The sequence below is a fragment of the Plecotus auritus genome (assembly GCF_963455305.1).
Source record: "Plecotus auritus genome assembly, chromosome: 1".
NCBI classification, from domain to species: Eukaryota; Metazoa; Chordata; class Mammalia; order Chiroptera; family Vespertilionidae; genus Plecotus; species Plecotus auritus.
Window position 1 is genome coordinate 71,145,687 of NC_137770.1, and position 18,084 is coordinate 71,163,770.

General features: G+C 42.4%; 1 protein-coding gene across 1 annotated transcript in view; it reads right to left on the bottom strand.

Annotated features, from left to right (window-relative positions):
* CAPN3 (calpain 3) overlaps window positions 1-15,011 on the bottom strand; it is a 48,260-nt gene extending 33,249 nt beyond the window's left edge. Inside the window, exon 1 of the mRNA XM_080672082.1 lies at window positions 14,385-15,011. Coding sequence (XP_080528208.1) covers window positions 14,385-14,693 — 309 coding nt within the window. The 5' untranslated portion in view covers window positions 14,694-15,011. The remainder of the gene's footprint in view (window positions 1-14,384) is intronic.
* Window positions 15,012-18,084: the final 3,073 nt, after the last annotated feature.

The window sequence follows — 18,084 nt, forward strand, 5'->3', positions numbered from 1 at the left end:
ACTAGGAATTACTCCTGATTTCAACAACAGTGTAAGGTAGGAGACAGTACTGAGAATCAACCTAGAATTGATTACTCAGGAAAACTATTTCAAGAGTGAAAGCAAATTGCATACAAATAATATTGAAATGCTTATTATAAGTAGACATTCACTAAAAGAACTTCTAAACAATGTAATTTAGGAAAAAGTAAAATTATACTGGAACGAAAAGTCAAAGACTCAAGATGGAACAGTAAGCAAGGAAAGTGGTAAACATGTGTAAACCTAAGCAAATATTGACTGTTAAACATATCATTGTCTAATTTTTAAGGTTGAAAAATGAAGATAGAGCTAAAATTCTGAAAAACAATGGCATATTAGTTATGGGAGGAGTACTTGGGATTAAAGTGCTATATAGTGTTCATATTATTTATGAGGAAAATAAAACTATTGACCAATTTCAGGCTTTATCAAAATAATAGGTATGTCAACAATTTAGGGCAACTATAGAAAAAACATAAATAGTCAATAACTTCCAAATTAGTAGGAAGAAAAAAAAGTGAGAGAAAACACTTTTAATCGATTTTTAAAAAACAGACATAAGGAGGAAAAAAGGAACATTAAAAAAGCAATACAAACAGAAAGGTTATGATATATGGTAGAAATAAATTCAAAATATATCAATGCTCAGAATCAATGCAAACAGACTGAAATCTCCCGTTAAAAGACAAAGTTTTTCAGACTGGATTTTTAAAAAGAGTTACAAATAGTTTATAATAAATACACCAAAGACATCAGGACATAGAAATGTTGGAAGTGAAAGAATAAAAAATTACATATATGTAAAACAAAATCTTGCCCCCAAAGCTTGCATACCTACATTAATATCTAACAACATTGATTTTAGAGCAAAAAAAAAAAAAAAGGCACAGAAACAAACAAAAAAACTACAAAGCTTTCTTAGAGTTAAAAAGGGTCACTACAAATTCCTAGAAAAATAAATATTACTACTGTATCAAAAAGAAAACCAATTTCAAATGATCCCATAGTTTTTGAAGAGGTTGCATCAATAAATAAAAATATTCCCTTAAGAAAATACTGGCAAAATTCTACCAAATATTTAAGGAACATATAGTTTTCATCTTACCACAATCTATTTCACAGAATAAAAGAAGAAACATTCCCACTCATTTTATGAGGCTAGTGTAACCTTGATAACATAACAGGACAGCACAAGAAAGAGAAATAAAAGGCCAGTCTCAACTATGTATGCAAAAGCTTAAATAAAAAACTTTCAAAACTAAATTTAGTGATGTGTAAAAAAAGATATACATTCCGCCTTGGCCTGTTTGGCTCAGTGGTTGGAGTACTGGCCTACGGACTGAAGGATCTCGGGTTAGATTTCTGGTCAAGAGCCCGTGCCTGAGTTACAGGTTCAATCTCCAGCCCAGTCGTGGCATGGGTGGGAGGCAACCAACCGATGTGTCTCTCTCACTTCAATGTTTCTCTCTCTCCCTTCTCCTCCTCCCTCCCTTCCACTCTGTCTGAAAATCAAAGGAAAAAATATCCTTGGGTAAGATTAAAGAAAAAATAATAATACATTCTAAGTTTGGTTTATTCTAAGTATGCAAGGGGTCAACATTGGAAAACTCTATTAATGTAATTGTTTAAAGGAGGAAAATCACATGATTTTCTTAAGTAATGCCAAAAAAGTATTTGATAAAGTTCAACAATCCTTATTTTATTTCTTTTCCATTTATGATTTAAAAAAAATTCTCAGCAAAGCAGGAATAGAGGGGAACTTCTTAATGATAAGTTGTATCTACAAATAAGTCTACAGTAAATATAATCAACAGTGAAGCATTAAGGATATCCCCTTTAAATTTGGGAACCAGATGAAGATTCTTGTTAGCTCCTTTGTTATTAAAATTATTCTGGAGGGTTTAACTAGCACAATAACACAAGAATTGGGCTGGTGAATACAGTTGTGCATAATGTACTGGGCAACTCACCTAACTATAGAAACATAGAGACTATAGCCCAATATCTTGGGATATGCAATCAAATTATTAGAATTATTAAGAATTTATAAGATATGAGTCAAATGAATATTTGTGCTTGAGAAATCTAGTACAATTTTTAAGGAAGATGCCATTTATAAAAATAACAACAAAAGATGCCTAGGAATAAATCTGACAAAGATATTCAAGACCTTTACAGTAAAAATAAAATAACTTGATTGAAAGATACACTAATGGAGAACTATTTAAATGGAGGGCCATCCCTTCTTCATGGATAGGAAGATTCAATATTGTCAAGATGTGCATTCCTCTACATTGATTCAATGTAATCTCAGTGAAAATCCCCATACTCGTTTTTGTGAAACTCAACACTGTTTCTAAAATCTAAAGAGAAAGTCAGATATAGCTAAAACAATACTGAAGAAGAAAAACCAAGTTGGGAGGACTTGCTCTACTGGATATCAAGATTTATTGGCACGAGGTGTGGCATTGGCACGAAAATAGACAAATAAACGCAAATAAAACACAGTAGAGTGCGTAAACAGAACCACACATTGATAGAACTTGATTTATTTAAAAGTGGTATTGCAAAACCGTGGAGGAAGGGTTGTCTTTTAAATAAATTGTGCTGGCACCTTTGAATATCCACATGGAAAACAACAAAATGTGATCCATATTTTTATATTACATGCATAACTCATTTCCAGATGGATTATAGACCCAAATATAAAGGCAGAAAAATAAAGTTTCTAAATGATAATAAAGAAGAATGACTTTGGTTTAGGAAAAACTTTAACAGAACACATAAAGCATTTACCATAAAGGAAAAAATAATAAATTAAGAATTAATTTAGAACTTTTAATTAAGAATTTTTTAAAATTAAAAATACCTTTAAGAGAGTGAAAAGGCAATTCACAAAGTGGGAGAAGATATATATATAGTACATCTGACCAATAAGTGATTAGTATCAGGATATGTAAAGAATATCTACAATTTAAGTTGAAAAAGACAACTCAATAGAAAAATGGACAGCTAACGAACATGGACAGCAAGATAACAAATGGTCAAGAAATACATAAGTGTATAAAAAGATGCTCTGACTTATTTATAATCAAGGAAATGCATCTTTCCATACATTTCTTGGCTATTTCTGTTCCTGCCTGTCCCATCGTACTGCTGTTATTTCAGTATGTTCACCATGATGTCTAGAGCTCTGTCCCAGTCATGACCTCAGGAGGAGGTGCTGTCTTTGGAATGTAATGAAAGGCAGTCCTAAAATTATTTATAGAATTGTCACTTTCACCAACACTTAAGCCTGCTCCCCTCCACCCCCAGGATGGCACTGTCAGGATTCTTTGCTGAGTAGAAAGAGGGAGGCTGGCTCTCAACTGGGTACCTCATTTTGCCTTTCAATTACCATCATCACTATTTACTGACTCATTGTGCTGAGCATGTCATATACAAATATCTCATTCAATTCTTAAACAACTCTATGACGGAGAAACTTTTATTTTCCTTTCACAGATGAGGAAAGTTAGGCCCAGGAATGGTCAGTAACTTGCTTGAGGTTACATTGTTAAGAGGTGGAGTTGGGATTTGAATCAAGTTTGTCTGACTTTTAAAGCCTGTGTACTTACTTCATCATTGTTATACTTGTGTCCTATGTTAATAGTGATTGCTGCCTTACCTTGAGCACCTACTAGGACTTTATGGATGCTGGCTCAGAACAGCCACAAGATAAAATAGCATTATCCCATCACAGAAGAGAAAAGCAACACTTAGAGAGTTATGTGACTTGCTAGTGGCAGAGCCAGGGCTCCAACCAGGTTTGTTTGGTTCTAAATCCAGTGGTCTTAACCACTCTGCACAATGCCCCCAGTTCTTCCTCTTTATGGCTAGCCTAGGGATCCCACTTCTCTCCAAACTGTCTGACAGATGGCTCTCTAAAACAGATTACAAGCAGATATCCCTGAGAGAAGAAGCTATGCAGGGACTGTGTCCTGTGCCCTAAGAACAGAGGGCTCATGCTCACAGCCTGGGTGTTTCTGTACTTCTGTTCCCTTCCTCTCATCTCACACTCACACTGGCATGGAGTAACTTTTATTTTGTGTCAACCTAGATTTCTTCTTTCCTATTGAGTAACAGGTCAAGTGAACTCTTGGCTGGGAAGATGCACAGGGTGGAGTGTTAATTATAGAGGCCATGGGGCACACGAAAGACGCCATGTCAGCACGGGTTGCAGGAAGTTTCCAAGTTAAGAGCACTGATGTAACGGCCAAGCACTGGGTCCTAGGAGGTTGGTGGTCAGCTATCCTCTCCATTTCACCCCTTTTCTTTAACTCCGTTTCAGGCTAAAAGGAACCAGGCTCCTTAAAGAAATGATTCATTCCAGGTCTGGGGCAAGAACTATATATAATGAGCCTGGGTCACTGTGTTGTGGCCAGAAAACAAAGAAGCTATTCGAGATTAATGGGGTCATGTCAATGATACAGGTCACTTATAGGCTGGGGCGGGGCTGTTCCCACTCTTCAAGGACTGGTCAATTTGAACATCAAAAAGAACAATGACTGCAATGGATTAAAATGTGTTGCCATGTTTCGTACTGTTCACACTCTGAATGGAGTATTGTTTCGAGTTGTGATATTTAAGAATACAGAGCACATAGGAAATACAGGTGATTCTCTTTGTTCATAGTAGTTACGTTCTATAAAGTTGCTGTGAACGCTGACTTAGTGAATACTGAGCCGTTGCTCCTGGAGGAAACACAGGACTAGGTTCCTGGAAGTCTCTTTGATCACACATTTTCATCAACTGATAAATACACAACCTTATTTTATGTGTGTTTTTGTTTAAAGACGCCTGCTCTACTATATATTATTGATTCATTAACATTGCTCTCACAGCCAACAGCACCATAATTAATGCCTGAATGAAGCTTATCTAACACTCATACGTTCTCCCTCAGGCACATCATATCCTTCTTGAACTTAGGAACACTAGACAGCACTTCAGCACTAGGCTTGGGGGACATTTTTTTTTAAGTTTTATTTTTTTTAAAAATTTGATAAATCTTTATTGTTCAGATTATTACAATTGTTCCTCTTTTTTCCCCCCATAGCTCCCCTCCACCCGGTTCCCACCCCACCCTCTGCCCTTACCTCCCCCACACTGTCCTCATCCATAGGTGTACGCTTTTTGTCCAGTCTCTTCCCGCACCCCCCACACCCCTTCCCCCCTGAGAATTGTCAGTCCACTCCCTTTCTATGCCCCTGATACTATTATATTCACCAATTTATTCTGTTCATCAGATTTTTTATTCACTTGATTTTTAGATTCACTTGTTGATAGACATGTATTTGTTGTTCATAATTTTTATCTTTACCTTTTTCTTCTTCTTCCTCTTCTTAAATACTGGTTTGGTGTTGATGAACTCCTTTAGCTTTTTCTTATCTGTGAAGCTCTTTATCTGACCTTCACTTCTGAATGATACCTTTGCTGGGTAGAGTAATCTTGGTTGTAAGTTCTTGCTATTCATCACTTTGAATATTTCTTGCCACTCCCATCTGGCCTGCATAGTTTCTGTTGAGAAATCAGCTGACAATTGTATGGGTGCTCCCTTGTAGGTAATTAACTGTTTTTCTCTTGCTGCTTTTAATATTCTCTCTTTGTCTTTTGCTCTTGGCATTTTAATTATGATGTGTCTTGGGGGTTCTGTGCGCTTCCTGGACTTGTAAGTCTATTTCTTTCACCAGGTGGGGGAAGTTTTCTGTCATTATTTCTTCAAATAGGTTTTCAGTATCTTGCTCTGTCTCTTCTTCTGGCACTCCCATAATTCAGATATTGGTACGCTTGAGGTTGTCCCAGAGGCTCCTTACACTATCTCCAAGTTTTTGGATCCTTTTTTCTTTTCCGGTTGAGTGTTTTTTGCTTCTTTGTATTTCAAATCTTTGACTTGATTCTTGTGTTCCTCTAGTCTGCTGTTAGGTCTCTGTATAATATTTTTTATTTCAGTCAGTGTATGTTTAATTTCTAGTTGGTCCTTTTTCATATCCTCGAGGGTCTCGCTAAATTTATCGGCCTTTTCTTTTCTTTTTTTTTTTTTTAAAATATATTTTATTGGTATTTTATAGAGAGGAAGGGAGAGGGATAGAGAGCTAGAAACATCGATGAGAGAGAAACATCGATCAGCTGCCTCCTGCACACCTCCCACTGGGGATGTGCCCGCAACCAAGGTACATGCCCTTGACTGGAATCGAACCCGGGACCCTTCAGTCCGCAGGCCGACGCTCTATCCACTGAGCCAAACCGGTTTTGGCAATTTATCGGCCTTTTCTAGGAAATTCTTGAAAAACCTTATAACCGTGGTTTTGAACTCTATATCCAGTTGTTTGCTTTCCTCCATTTCTTTCATTTGTGATCTGTTTCTTTGTCTCCGCATTTTCGTTGCTTCCCTGAGTTTGTAGAGTAGCTTTGTGTGGTAGGTGTCATCTAGGGCACAGTGGCTCAGCCTTCCCAGTTACCTGAGGTGGACACTCTTGGTGCACCCCTTTGTGGACTGTGTGCACAGCATTGTAGTTAAGTCTTGATTGTTGTTGGTATCACTGGGAGGAATTGACTTCTCGGCCAAGTGGCTATGAGGATCAGCTGTGTCTACGTTGGGAGAACTTCTGTGCTGGAGACAGCCTTATGAGACAAGACTTGCAAAATTGCAAAAGCCTCTGTGCTCAGCTTGGATGGGGCGGAGTCTCAGGGCGGAACAGACAGCATTGGCTTCCCGTCAGCCCTGCCCTATGAGGCCCCTGGGTCTCAGTGTCCCTCGGTAATCGCTGCAAGCACCTTTGAGAGAAAGCTGCCCTTGAGTTTCGCCCGCTGCCAGACAGTCCAGTTTCTCCCCGAATGAGTCTGGGTTCCCAGAAACTCGCCCAGAACTGGAGTTCAGCGCAGTTGGGAGCTTCCGTCTCCCTCCCGCTTTAGAAAGCCAGCCACGCACTCAGCTGCCCGTGCACTCTGCACTCAGCAGTCAGTTCTCTCTGTGCGCATGCGCCTCTGGACCTCTGCCTTCCACAGCTCCCCTGAGTGTCGGTGTGCTTTCTCTTTTCCTGACAGTCCAGATTCCCCCCGAATGAGTCTGGTGTCCCAGCATCTCGCCCGGGACTGGAGTTCAGCGCAGTCGGGAGCTTCCGTCTCCCTCCCACTTTAGAAAGCCAGCCGTGCACTCAGCTGCCCGTGCAATCAGCTGCTCGTCCTCTCCATGCGCGCGTCTCCGTACCTCAGCCTTTTGCAGCTCCTCTGAGTCTCAATGTGCTTTCCTCTTTCCTTCTAGTTGTAGAATTTCCACTCAGCCCGCTTTCCTGTGGTTCTGGATGGTGTCCGTTTTGTCTTTTAGTTGTAGTTTTGATATTGTTGTGTGAGGCAGCAGTTTAGGTGTTTACTTATGTCACCATCTTGGTTTCTCCCTCGGGCGACATTTTAAACAGAGAAATCACCAACAAGAAGCACATACATATGAAAAATGTGACACTAACTAGACTGTGAGAAGGACTGAAATAAGAAGGTGGAGTGTAGCTTTGTTTGACTTCAGTTGGGAACCCGCTCATAGGGTGATTCAAATTTTTCACTGCCCTACACATGTCCACAAATGACCATGGATACTGACTGTGGGGTTGCAAGGAAATTTTAATGAGTAGTGAATTCACTAGTATCCATGAATAATGAGGATCGACTAAACATGGATCATAGCACTGACCTCCCCAGCGTTGGAAAAAAATCATACCTAGGGAGTAAAGTTAAAGGAGTCTATGAGTATTTGAGCTGAAAAGCAAGTAAAGGAAGGATGATGTTATTCACGAGTTGGGAGAATTATCATATAGAGGAAATCAGCCGACTCTGTTTCGCTGTCTTCTGGTTCTGAGCTAGAGATAATGTGATAAAATTGTGGCTGCAAGAGTTCTGGCTAGAAATAAGGATGACTTTTCAGACTATGAAAGAAACTAATCGTTATTGAAGGAGATGGGGCATCCATTTATCTGAAATAGCTGAAAGAAGCAGTTCCCAAACATTTTCAATCTTATGATGTATAAGGAGTTTTTAATAGCAGTTTTAAACCTATATTCCGGGTGTTCTGGGAGAATGTAATAAACTTCTAATAGTTCTGATGGTGACTATTTAAAGTTGAAGGTTGGATGAAAATGGTAAAGCAAGCATCAGCTTCTCTTCAGCAGAATGCTTCCCAGGTGTTAGCTGGGGCCTCCCAGTTCCTTGGAGATCTCACACCCCCACTTCATGGCCTCTGAGAGGGCAGAGCCTCCTCACCCCACCAGGGTTCAGTGGGTTCCTGGCAGTTTGCTTCTTTATGCTTCCCTCTTTTTCTCCACCCCTGTGCTTTCCACACTCTGACTTCTGGGTGTGTTGGTTCAGTCCTGCCTGTAAAATTCAAGGTACTAACTTCCTCCCTTCACCCCAAAGTTACTTGCCTCAGGCATTTCACAAGTTCATCATCAGTAAAGACTTTTGAGGGTCAGGTCAAAGGAGGGATGACACGGGAGCGTGTGGCCTCTTGCCCTGTGCCCCCCATCCCTTTTTTGTTTCTAGTTCTCCTCCTTTTATAAGTAAACGGCAATTAAAAAATTTTCCCCCCATTGAAAACAATCATGTCCACCCCAGAGAGAAATTACTCCTTCTGTAATCTCAAGTATCTTCCTAACTTTTCCTTATGAGTTTCCCTCTTGAAGAGAGAAATGGAAGTGTCTGCCATGCTAAGGGTTCACATTTATTAAGCCAGTAGTCGGCAAACTGCGGCTCACGAGCCACATGCGGCTCGCAAGCTGCGGTTTGCCGTTCTGATGACTAATGAGTTTGCCAACCACTGTGTTAAGCACATTTGGCTAAATAGGTGCAAAAAAATCAAAGATAATTTGCAGTAGTAACAAGACCTCATCTGAAGAATGTAATGGTTTTCCCCCCCGCAGTGTAACAGTCTTGGGACAAGGGAGGAGTTGGTTCTGCCTGCATGATGGAGACTCAGAAAGGGGCAGGAGACCAAGTCAGACAGACAGCAGCAAAACCCAGCGGGTCTGGTTGAGTCCATGATAGGCAGTGTGGGAGAAAGAATTGGTTTGGGAAGAGGAGTAGGAAGGAGATGGCAGAACTGCGTTAAATAACAAAGGGGTCTTATTTGTTTTCTTTTTTTTTTCTTAAAGTATTTTTTTTATTGATTTTAGAGAGGAAGGGTGAGGGAGCGAGAGATAGAAACATCAACGATGAGAGAGAATCATTGATCGGCTGCCTCCTGTACACCCCACACTGGGGATTGAGCCCCCAACCTGGGCCTGTGCCCTGACCAGGAATCAAACCGTGACCTCCTGGTTCATAGATTGATGCTCAACCACTGAACCACACTGGCCGGGCTTATTTTTCCATTCTAAAGCACCCCCCTCACATTTTAGTATCTCTGAAATTGTGATGCATCTTACATGAAAATCTTCCTTCAATTGCATTCAGCTGGGTGGCGGTCATGACTTTCTTTGGACACCTGATAAGATCAGGAAAGTACCAGTACCAAAATCTTCTAGACTTGGTGAGATATGATTCATGTTGAATTGCAGCTTGGAAAACTTACATAAACTCTATCCTTAAAAAGAGTCGAATGCAAGTGATTTCCAGGCATGAGAATTATAGGGAATAAAGTCACCTGCTTGGAATACAAAGAGACTGCTGTCTGTCTGGGAGGTTTCCTGAGGTCCAGGTGTTGTCAGAGGGGACTAGTTGGCCCAAGTTGTGGGGAAGAACAGGGCCAAGAACCAGTTTAGACCAGAGGTCGGCAAACCGCGGCTCGCGAGCCACATGCGGCTCTTTGGCCCCTTGAGCGTGGCTCTTCCACAAAATACCATGGCCTGGGCGAGTCTATTTTGAAGAAGTGGCATTAGAAGAAGTTTAAGTTTAAAAAATTTGGCTCTCAAAAGAAATTTCAATCGTTGTACTGTTGATATTTGGCTCTGTTGACTAATGAGTTTGCCGACCACGGGGTTAGACCAACCAGGCAAAGCACAGCAGCATATGGGGCTGTAATCAATAACAGCAAAGAGGGAAGGCACACACCAGAGAAATGTGGGTGAAGATGAGACCCAGCTCTGACCTAGCAAAAGGTGGGGCCCTGATGGAGGGATGCGAACCGATTTGAGGGGAAGAGGTAGGTTAGGCAGCCTATGACCTCGAGGCCCAGTAACTGCCAACAAAGTATAAAGCCCTGGATCTGAAGATAAGGGAAGGTGGTCAATTCTCCCAACCCCCAACAGCCAATGGAAACAAAAAGCTGAGCAAAAAGTTGCAAAGAGAAAATGCAGAGCCCCAGCTTTCAGCCCCAGGATCTTGGAGGGCAGAGGAGGGAGAGCAAGTTTCCTATGGGAAGAGCTGGGGGAGAAGTGGAGGTGTTTGGTACTTGCATTTTCATAATAAAACACACATTTTGTATTTAATGTGAATGACTGGAATTGTCCTAAAGTAAAAGCAGTCACGTGCCCATGAGGGGCTTGCTCACATACATAACCTCATGTTCGGTTGGATTGATTCATTTAGATCAAGCATGAAGTACTCAAATACATTGCTGTGATTAGCTATTTTTAAAAAATCCTCACCTGAAGATATTCTTTTCGTTGTTTTTTAGAGAGAGTGGAAGATAGGGAGGGAGGGAGAGAGGGAGACAGAGAGAGAAACATCAATGTGAGAGAGACACATTGGCTGGTTGCTTCCCACATGACCCCTGACCAGGGCCAAGGATGTAACCTGCAATCCAGGTAGGTGCCCTTGACTGGGAATTGAACCTGAGACCCTTCAGTGTGCAAGCTGATGCTGTAACTGCTGACCTACACCAGCCCGGGCTGTTGATTGGTCCTGGACACAAATTAAGCTGGAAAGATGTGTTGCCTCTTTTGGAGACTATACAGCAGATGTAAGTGGTGATAAGACTGCACAACATGTTTATGGGGCACTCATTCATGTGCCAGGCACCCTTTACACCTTGGGTGTGCATTAACTCATTCAATCTTCACAACAACCTTATGAGGTAGGTTCTTCTGTTATGATTACTCTCCATTTTTCAGATGGGGAACTTACGGCAAAGAGAAAAATACGTGACGATGATTATTAAGTAGCAGGGCCAGGACTTGAATGTGGGTGAGAGTGGGCTCTTAGCCACTGTGCTATTCTATCTCCAGCTCACAGAGCCTGCTGCTTCCGGGGGCCAAACCCTGAGGTGTCCTTCAATGCCTGTTGTAGGCCCAATAAATGCCTCCTCATTTTCATGCCTGAGTTTTGAACCAGCAGAGAAATAGGTATCAGTGTAGAGCAGGAAGGAGTCCAAATTGCCACATTTATTGTTGATAAATCTGATATTGGCTGCTAAGTCCCAGAATTAGATAGATTTCATAATTACGCCCTGGGGTTCTAGAACCAGACTGCCTGAGTTCAAATCTCAACCCTACCCTTCCTAACTGGGAGATCTGCAGCAAGTTATTTATCCCTCTGAGACCCAGTTTCCTCATTTGTAAAGTGGGGACAATACTAGTACCCACCTCACAGGGTTGTTGTGAAGATTAAATGAGTTAATATAAGGAAGCCCTTAAAGTAATTACTGTCATACGAGGTGTTCTCAATCCAGATTGGTTGTTATCATTACTATTCACCAGCAGTAGTGGCAGGTGGCCCAGGCCCTCTGCAGGGCTCCCTATGGGACCTGCCTCTGCAAAACCTGGCAGGAGGAGGAGCAGGTAGATTGCTCCCAGGAGGAAAAAGGAAGAAAAAGCCAGGTTCTCTTTACAAATCCATCCAGGGGAGGAGAGAGGCCAGCAGTGTTATGCGACTGAAGCCGCCCACCACACAGAATGACACATGTGATCCCCCCACATCTGTCCCCAGTGATATTGGGCAAGAATCATCAGTTTCCCAGAAGCTCTGTTCTAGAAGTCATTCTTTTCCACCCAGGGGTTTGTCATTAAGAAAATGTGGCTTAACAATTGGGAAGTATTATGTGGCTTGTTTGCTTTCTGCTCCTAGAAATAGACCACATTAGAAAAGGGGAGAGGAGTCAGATTGTTTGGCCTGCCGACTCCCTGCACGATGCTCTCTAGTAGAGGAGGAGAGGCAGTGAGGTAGCTCAGGTCAGCAGGTGAGAGGAGATTATAGGTGGCCCGAGTCTATCTTCTTTTGGGAGGAAAGGACTGAAAGAGCAGCATGTTATCCTAACTAGAATTATTGCTGGCTGTGAATAACTCTCCCCTCCTCCTCATCTGATTGGACTAAGTAATACTTTACTGTGAAAAAAATCATATAGGTTTTCAGTGATTCTGTGCATTAGATTGTAAAAGCAGGAAGGGCCTCTCATAGGACACAGTCTCCTTTCCAGAATGCTCAAGGCTGGCAAACGTCCCTGCACCTCTGGAGCACATGGAAAACGTGTCCCCGAAGAGTGATCTCCATTTCAGAAAGTTCTGAAGTCATTCCTGTTTTTCAACTTCAATCAACGTGTGTGACTATAGATAAGTCATTTGCTCTTTCTGGATCTTAATCACTTCACCTGTCTGTCTGTGAGGGGGCTAGACCACATCTCTAGGATTCATTCCAACTCTGATCATCTCTAATTCTATATGCTAATTTATGCTAATAAACCGACAGGCAGTGTTTCCCGATCTTAACCTCAGGGGAAAGGTGCATTTTAACCAAGAGTGGGCTTTGCTACCTGGACCTTTAGCAACAGTAGAAAATTCAGGACTTTTGGTGGTGGTGGGAGCACAGTTTGGGACAGACAGGTGTGTCAGTGCTCCTCGTGTCACACTGATACTGACAGTATAACTTTTAGGACCGATCTAGTGCTTCGAGTATAACAGAACCTTAAAACATTTTTATTAATATGTAAGTCTAGCTTTTAAGGCTAAAATCCACCCATGATGTTACTAAAAACAGTATGTTTTTTGGCTTTTTCTCTGCAGTAGTGTTGGAAAAGGCTTTTAGGAACTCCCAGCCTTGGCAGGCAGGGCTGTCTTAACTCTTGGGGTCAGCGCCTTCAGATGTGGGGTTTCATTCACCAGCAGCTGAGGACCGACTGAAGGCCTGGCCCGTTGCTGGGTAGGAGGGCTCAAAGATGAACAGGAATGGCCCTGCTCTCAGAAGGTGGGCAACAGACACGAAGGGACACCTGAACAGAGTTTTGGAGAGAAAGTGAGGAGAAGCAAGTGAGGCGAAAACAAGGGCATTCCAGACAGATGGACAGACAGCATGAGCAAAGGCCTCTGGGTATGAGAAGACTTGGAACCACAGAGCAGCTGAATGTGACAGGGTCCAAGGGGAGAGGGTGGAGATGAGATGCACAGGTAGGCAGGACCAGCTTTCGAAGGGCCTATATCTCAGCTAAGGGCTTTGGACTTACCCCGAAGGCATGGCGGCGTGTGTGTGTGTGTGTGTGTGTGTGTGTGTGTGTGTGTGTGTGTGTGTGTGTGTGACGTGTCTAGTGCCCTAGCGGCAGGGCAGCAACTGGGTTAAAGAATGAAGTTCTTTCAAGTCCTCACTTCTAAACTGAGGGCCCTGGGTCTAGTTCTGGCCTTAACACAGAGTCGTCAGCAGAGGAAAGGAGCCTGTGGCACACACAAGGTGAGAACAGGGTTGTTGGCTATCTCATCCCAGGTTAAAAAACACACGTGGCTAATGAATTGCACTGGCCTCAGCTTAACTTGATGAAACTACTCAATAGCTTTGGACCTCAGAGTAAATGATTTCTCCCTGAACCAGGGGAGCTCCCCTTGCCTTATGGTCCCTGAACATTATCTCCTGACAAGCACTCTAGTCTAGTAGATGCTCAGTAAATATTTCTTGAATTAAGAACAAATATTTCTTGAATTAAGAACATGGAGGGATGATCAGAGGAGGGATCCAGGAGAATCTGATTTTCCTCCTGGTAGCTCACTGTAAATGAAACCCTGAGGCTGGAAGAGTCAGCTAGAAGAGAAAGGGTTTAAATCCATGCTTCAGAAAGACGTGGCTGCTGGCAAACCAAAGAAGAACATCATGACTGTCGCCCAAGAAATTGAAGGAATCTTATAAAAGTGCAAGATATTTAAACAGGCTAGATCTGGATGGTTTGGAATATGTTCTGGGAAAGGAATGTTTATTTTTATAGGATAAATTAAACTGAGTTCCAATGACTTTTATAAAAAGCAAAACGTTTTTCAGAGAGAGAGAGAGAGAAGCAGCCCTGCCTCACCGAGGACCGGGCCTGGTGGAGCTGCAGCCAGGCCCCTTCCCCCAGCCCATGTGCACCCTGGAGCTGTGGGAGGTGCTCGGTGGGAGGACTTCTCTGAGGCAAAAGCCCAACCAGCAACCAGTAAGCTACTCACCGGAGGTCTCTTCCAGACGAACTGGATGGGAAACTTCTGGCTATAGAAGAGGGAGGTCTCATCCGGTGGGAACTCAGGATCCACATAAAGAACCTTCTTCTCTAGACATTTCTTATGAAGCTGCTCAAATGTCTTCTCTTTCACTCCGATGATAGGAAAATTGCGGCTGATGATGGCTGAATAGATGCCACTTGGGTTAGCACCCCCGGCCTCAGTGGTCTTGCCCTGGGCCGGGAGGGGAACTGGCCCTGGGGACCTGGGCCCAGCCCCTGTCTGTGGGGCCACAGATGGGCTAATGACTGTTGGCATGGCAGGCAAACGTGGAAAGAACAGTTTTAAAGAAAACAAGATACAGCTACCTTCAAGGAAAGGAAGCAACTGCAAAGGGGAAGTTGGAGTGATTCTGTCATCTGAGAGAAAAATGTCCACATCCAATTCAAAGTTTCAAGCCCATCAGAAGGTCGTCCAGCTTGCGTTCATCTTAAAAACTCAGCTGTGATCTTGAAGCCGTAAGTTTTCCCGAGGAAGGAGCAGTAAAGGATTTGTGCCCCGATTTTTACCTGGGGGGCTCCTACCAGCAGCATGTATGCCAGAGGGAGAGAAAGAAAGTGAGGCTAGTGTTTCAGTGGCCTGGAGAAGCTTGAACCAGGAAAACTAAAAATAGACATGAAAAAAGATCCTGAGTATGAAAGCAAGAGCGAGGCTAGCGTGCAGCTCTACTGCGTGGCCGAGAGAGAGGGACCCGGCAAGGACGGTTACGTGTGGCTGTTAAGTGCTGGTGCTGTCAGGGGATGAAAGGGAAATATTTGAGTAAGTTGAACACTGAAAATTAGCGAAGAACTTCTGATGCATTATTGAGTTGGCCATTATACAGACCATCAAACTATTGGTTACCAAATTATTGGAAAACTTTATTGAAAAAAAACTAACAAGAGTGAGATGCTCAATTCTAGGAGAATAGGTATTTTTAAAGGCATGAATTTTACTTTCTAAAACTCTAGAATATCAGAACATTTCAACTGGATTTGGTATATCTTCTGGAATGTTCTGGTATTTGCATTGAGTGGAGCTATCTGGGTGGAGGACTCAGCAGAGTCCTCTCAGTTGTCTCTTCTTGCCCACTCGACCTAGCCACCTCTTGTCTATCCCCACCCCCAAAATAAACACTGGGACCAAGTCTGTTACAAAAAGTGCATCTGAATGGAGATTACCCAGGCATACCATGTCAGTCATCTGAGTCAGTGTTGGATACTGAACCAGGTTGGTGGTCAGGCCCCGGCACGTCACACGGAAAGAGTTGGTTTCGGGGCTCTTAGAAGAGAGCGCAGTGGCTCTGGGGAAGGGAAGTGCCTCCTGGCCTACGCCTCGTCTTTGACCCACAGTAACTGCTGCTCAGACTATAAGGAGATGGCCACGTTCCAAGTGTGGCTCAGTGGATGCTTGTCCTAGACTGCAGCCCAGCCTGTTCCCGAGGTTAGAGTCTATGAGAGAAGGTGGGGAGTGACAGCTGCAATAGGAGTACAACCATGCTCTTGATCACCGGGGTTGCAGTTTTGAGGATCCCTGTGTCTGGAATTGCACCTGTAGGAACCATCAGCCTATCCTCGTGGCCCTCTGAAGACCTTTGCTCTCCTGGAGAGGCAGAGAGAGGAGGGCAGCCTCTGGATGCTGACTGCTGAGGTGCAAAGCCTGGGCCTACTGCTCACTGGCAGTGCTTGGGTAATTTTAGGTGACTTATTTCTTCCTTGTTTCCTATGTCTCATTTTCTCACCTATAAAATGGGTATAATAATAGTCATTCTGCTATGCAGTTGCAAAAATTAAGTTAATTTCTGTAAAACATGTAAAATAATGTCAGGATTGTCTGAAGCACTCAATAAATGTTGTTAGAGACTATCTGAATTTAGTACTTTGAGGTTAGATGAGGTTGAGTGACAGCCACTCATTGGTGCAAATCAGCACTCACTCTATGAGCAGGAACGTCTCCCACGTGTACAGCACTGGGATGGGTGCAGTCTGCCAGGATCCTGTGGTCACAGGTCTCTAATCAGAGGCATGTCTCTCGCCTGCACTGAAGGAGCCTCTGAAAGGAATGTCTTCCACCCTCAAACTTACCTATGGCATGGAAAGCAAAGGGGGCGGGTAGTTTTTTCTCCATCATCATACGTTTGAGTCCCAGCTCAGTGCTCTGCCTGTCCCACCTTGAAATTCACAGCAGTGACCCACATTTTATTGTTTCTGTTTTTTGAGCTTCCTGTCTGCCCACAAGACTGTAAGCTCTGTGAAGGTGGGAACGGGTCTCTATTCCACCCTCAGAGTTAAGTATATGTAGAAGGCTCTTAATAAATACGTGTTGCGTATCTGCTGAATGAAATTTCTCTATGAGAGGAGAGATTTCTTACATTTCTTATTGCTTTGCCAACACAATGAAAGTTTCTTGGCTGATACGCCCCTAGGAGAGGAGCTGCCTCGGGGCCACACACTCTTTGACCTTTCTTTTCTCAGCTATCTAAGCCAGCTCCATCTGTCAGCAACTGAGATAAGTGTGCGACAGAAATGAATCTCTTATCATAGCAGGATGGGAATATCAAACACACAGAGTGCAAAGAACTATTCATTTTGCTCTACCAATTGCTGTGGATAAAACACCCTCTCAGATTAGCAGGTCCAAAATCAAGTTTTATCCAGCCACCTGGCTGTAGAAATGCACACTATCAGGGAGAAATCCAATCTGAGCCCATGAACAAAGGGCAGATAAGCACATAAACAGCTGCATATTTCAATTCCCAGAAGCTTCTTCGAGGATAAAGAACTAGTTTTATAACATATTTTAGCTAGGGTCATGCAATATTTGTGGCTAGAATGATTTCTATCAAAACAACCAGGCCAATTAATGGCTCCATATCACTATCTTTTCCACCAATAAATATTTCTTTGATTCAACAACTGTTGGAAGCAATGTATCTGCTTATAATTATAACACATACCATTCAAAAAGTGCCTAGTATAAGCTAGCCACAATCACATAGTTTAAAAAAAATTTAGGGGGTGGGAATGGCCAGGGAGACATATGTAATACTTTAAACAATAAAGAAAAATATTTTTAAATTTTAGAGTAATTTTAGACTTACAAAAGTGTTACAAAGGTAGACTAGAGTTCCTGTATACCATTCACCCAACTTCCCCTAATGTTTACACCTTATATAACCATGGCACAACGATCAAAATGAAGAAATTAGTGTTGGTATAATTCTATTAACTAAACTACAAGACTATTTTGGTTTCTTTGTACTTCCAAGAAGGTTTTTTATTTCCTTCGATTGCAGGATCCAAATTAGGATCCTGAATTGCATTTATCATGTCTCCTCAGTGTCCTTCAATCTCTAACAATTCCATAGCCTTTCTCTCTCATGACCTTCGCACTTTTGAAGAGTACTTGTCAGTTATATTGTAGAATGTCCCCTAACTTGAATTGTCTTGATGTTTTTTACATGATTAAACTAAGTTATGGATTTGGGGGAAGAATATCACAGAGGTAATGTGCCCTTCTCATTAAATCATATCTGGAGGTACATGATATGGATGTGTTTTATTACAGGTGACATCAACTTTGATTACTTGGATAAGGTGATGTCTATCGAGTTTCTCCAAAGTAAAGTTACCATTTTTTTCCTTTCCATTTACGACTGAGGAAACTTGAG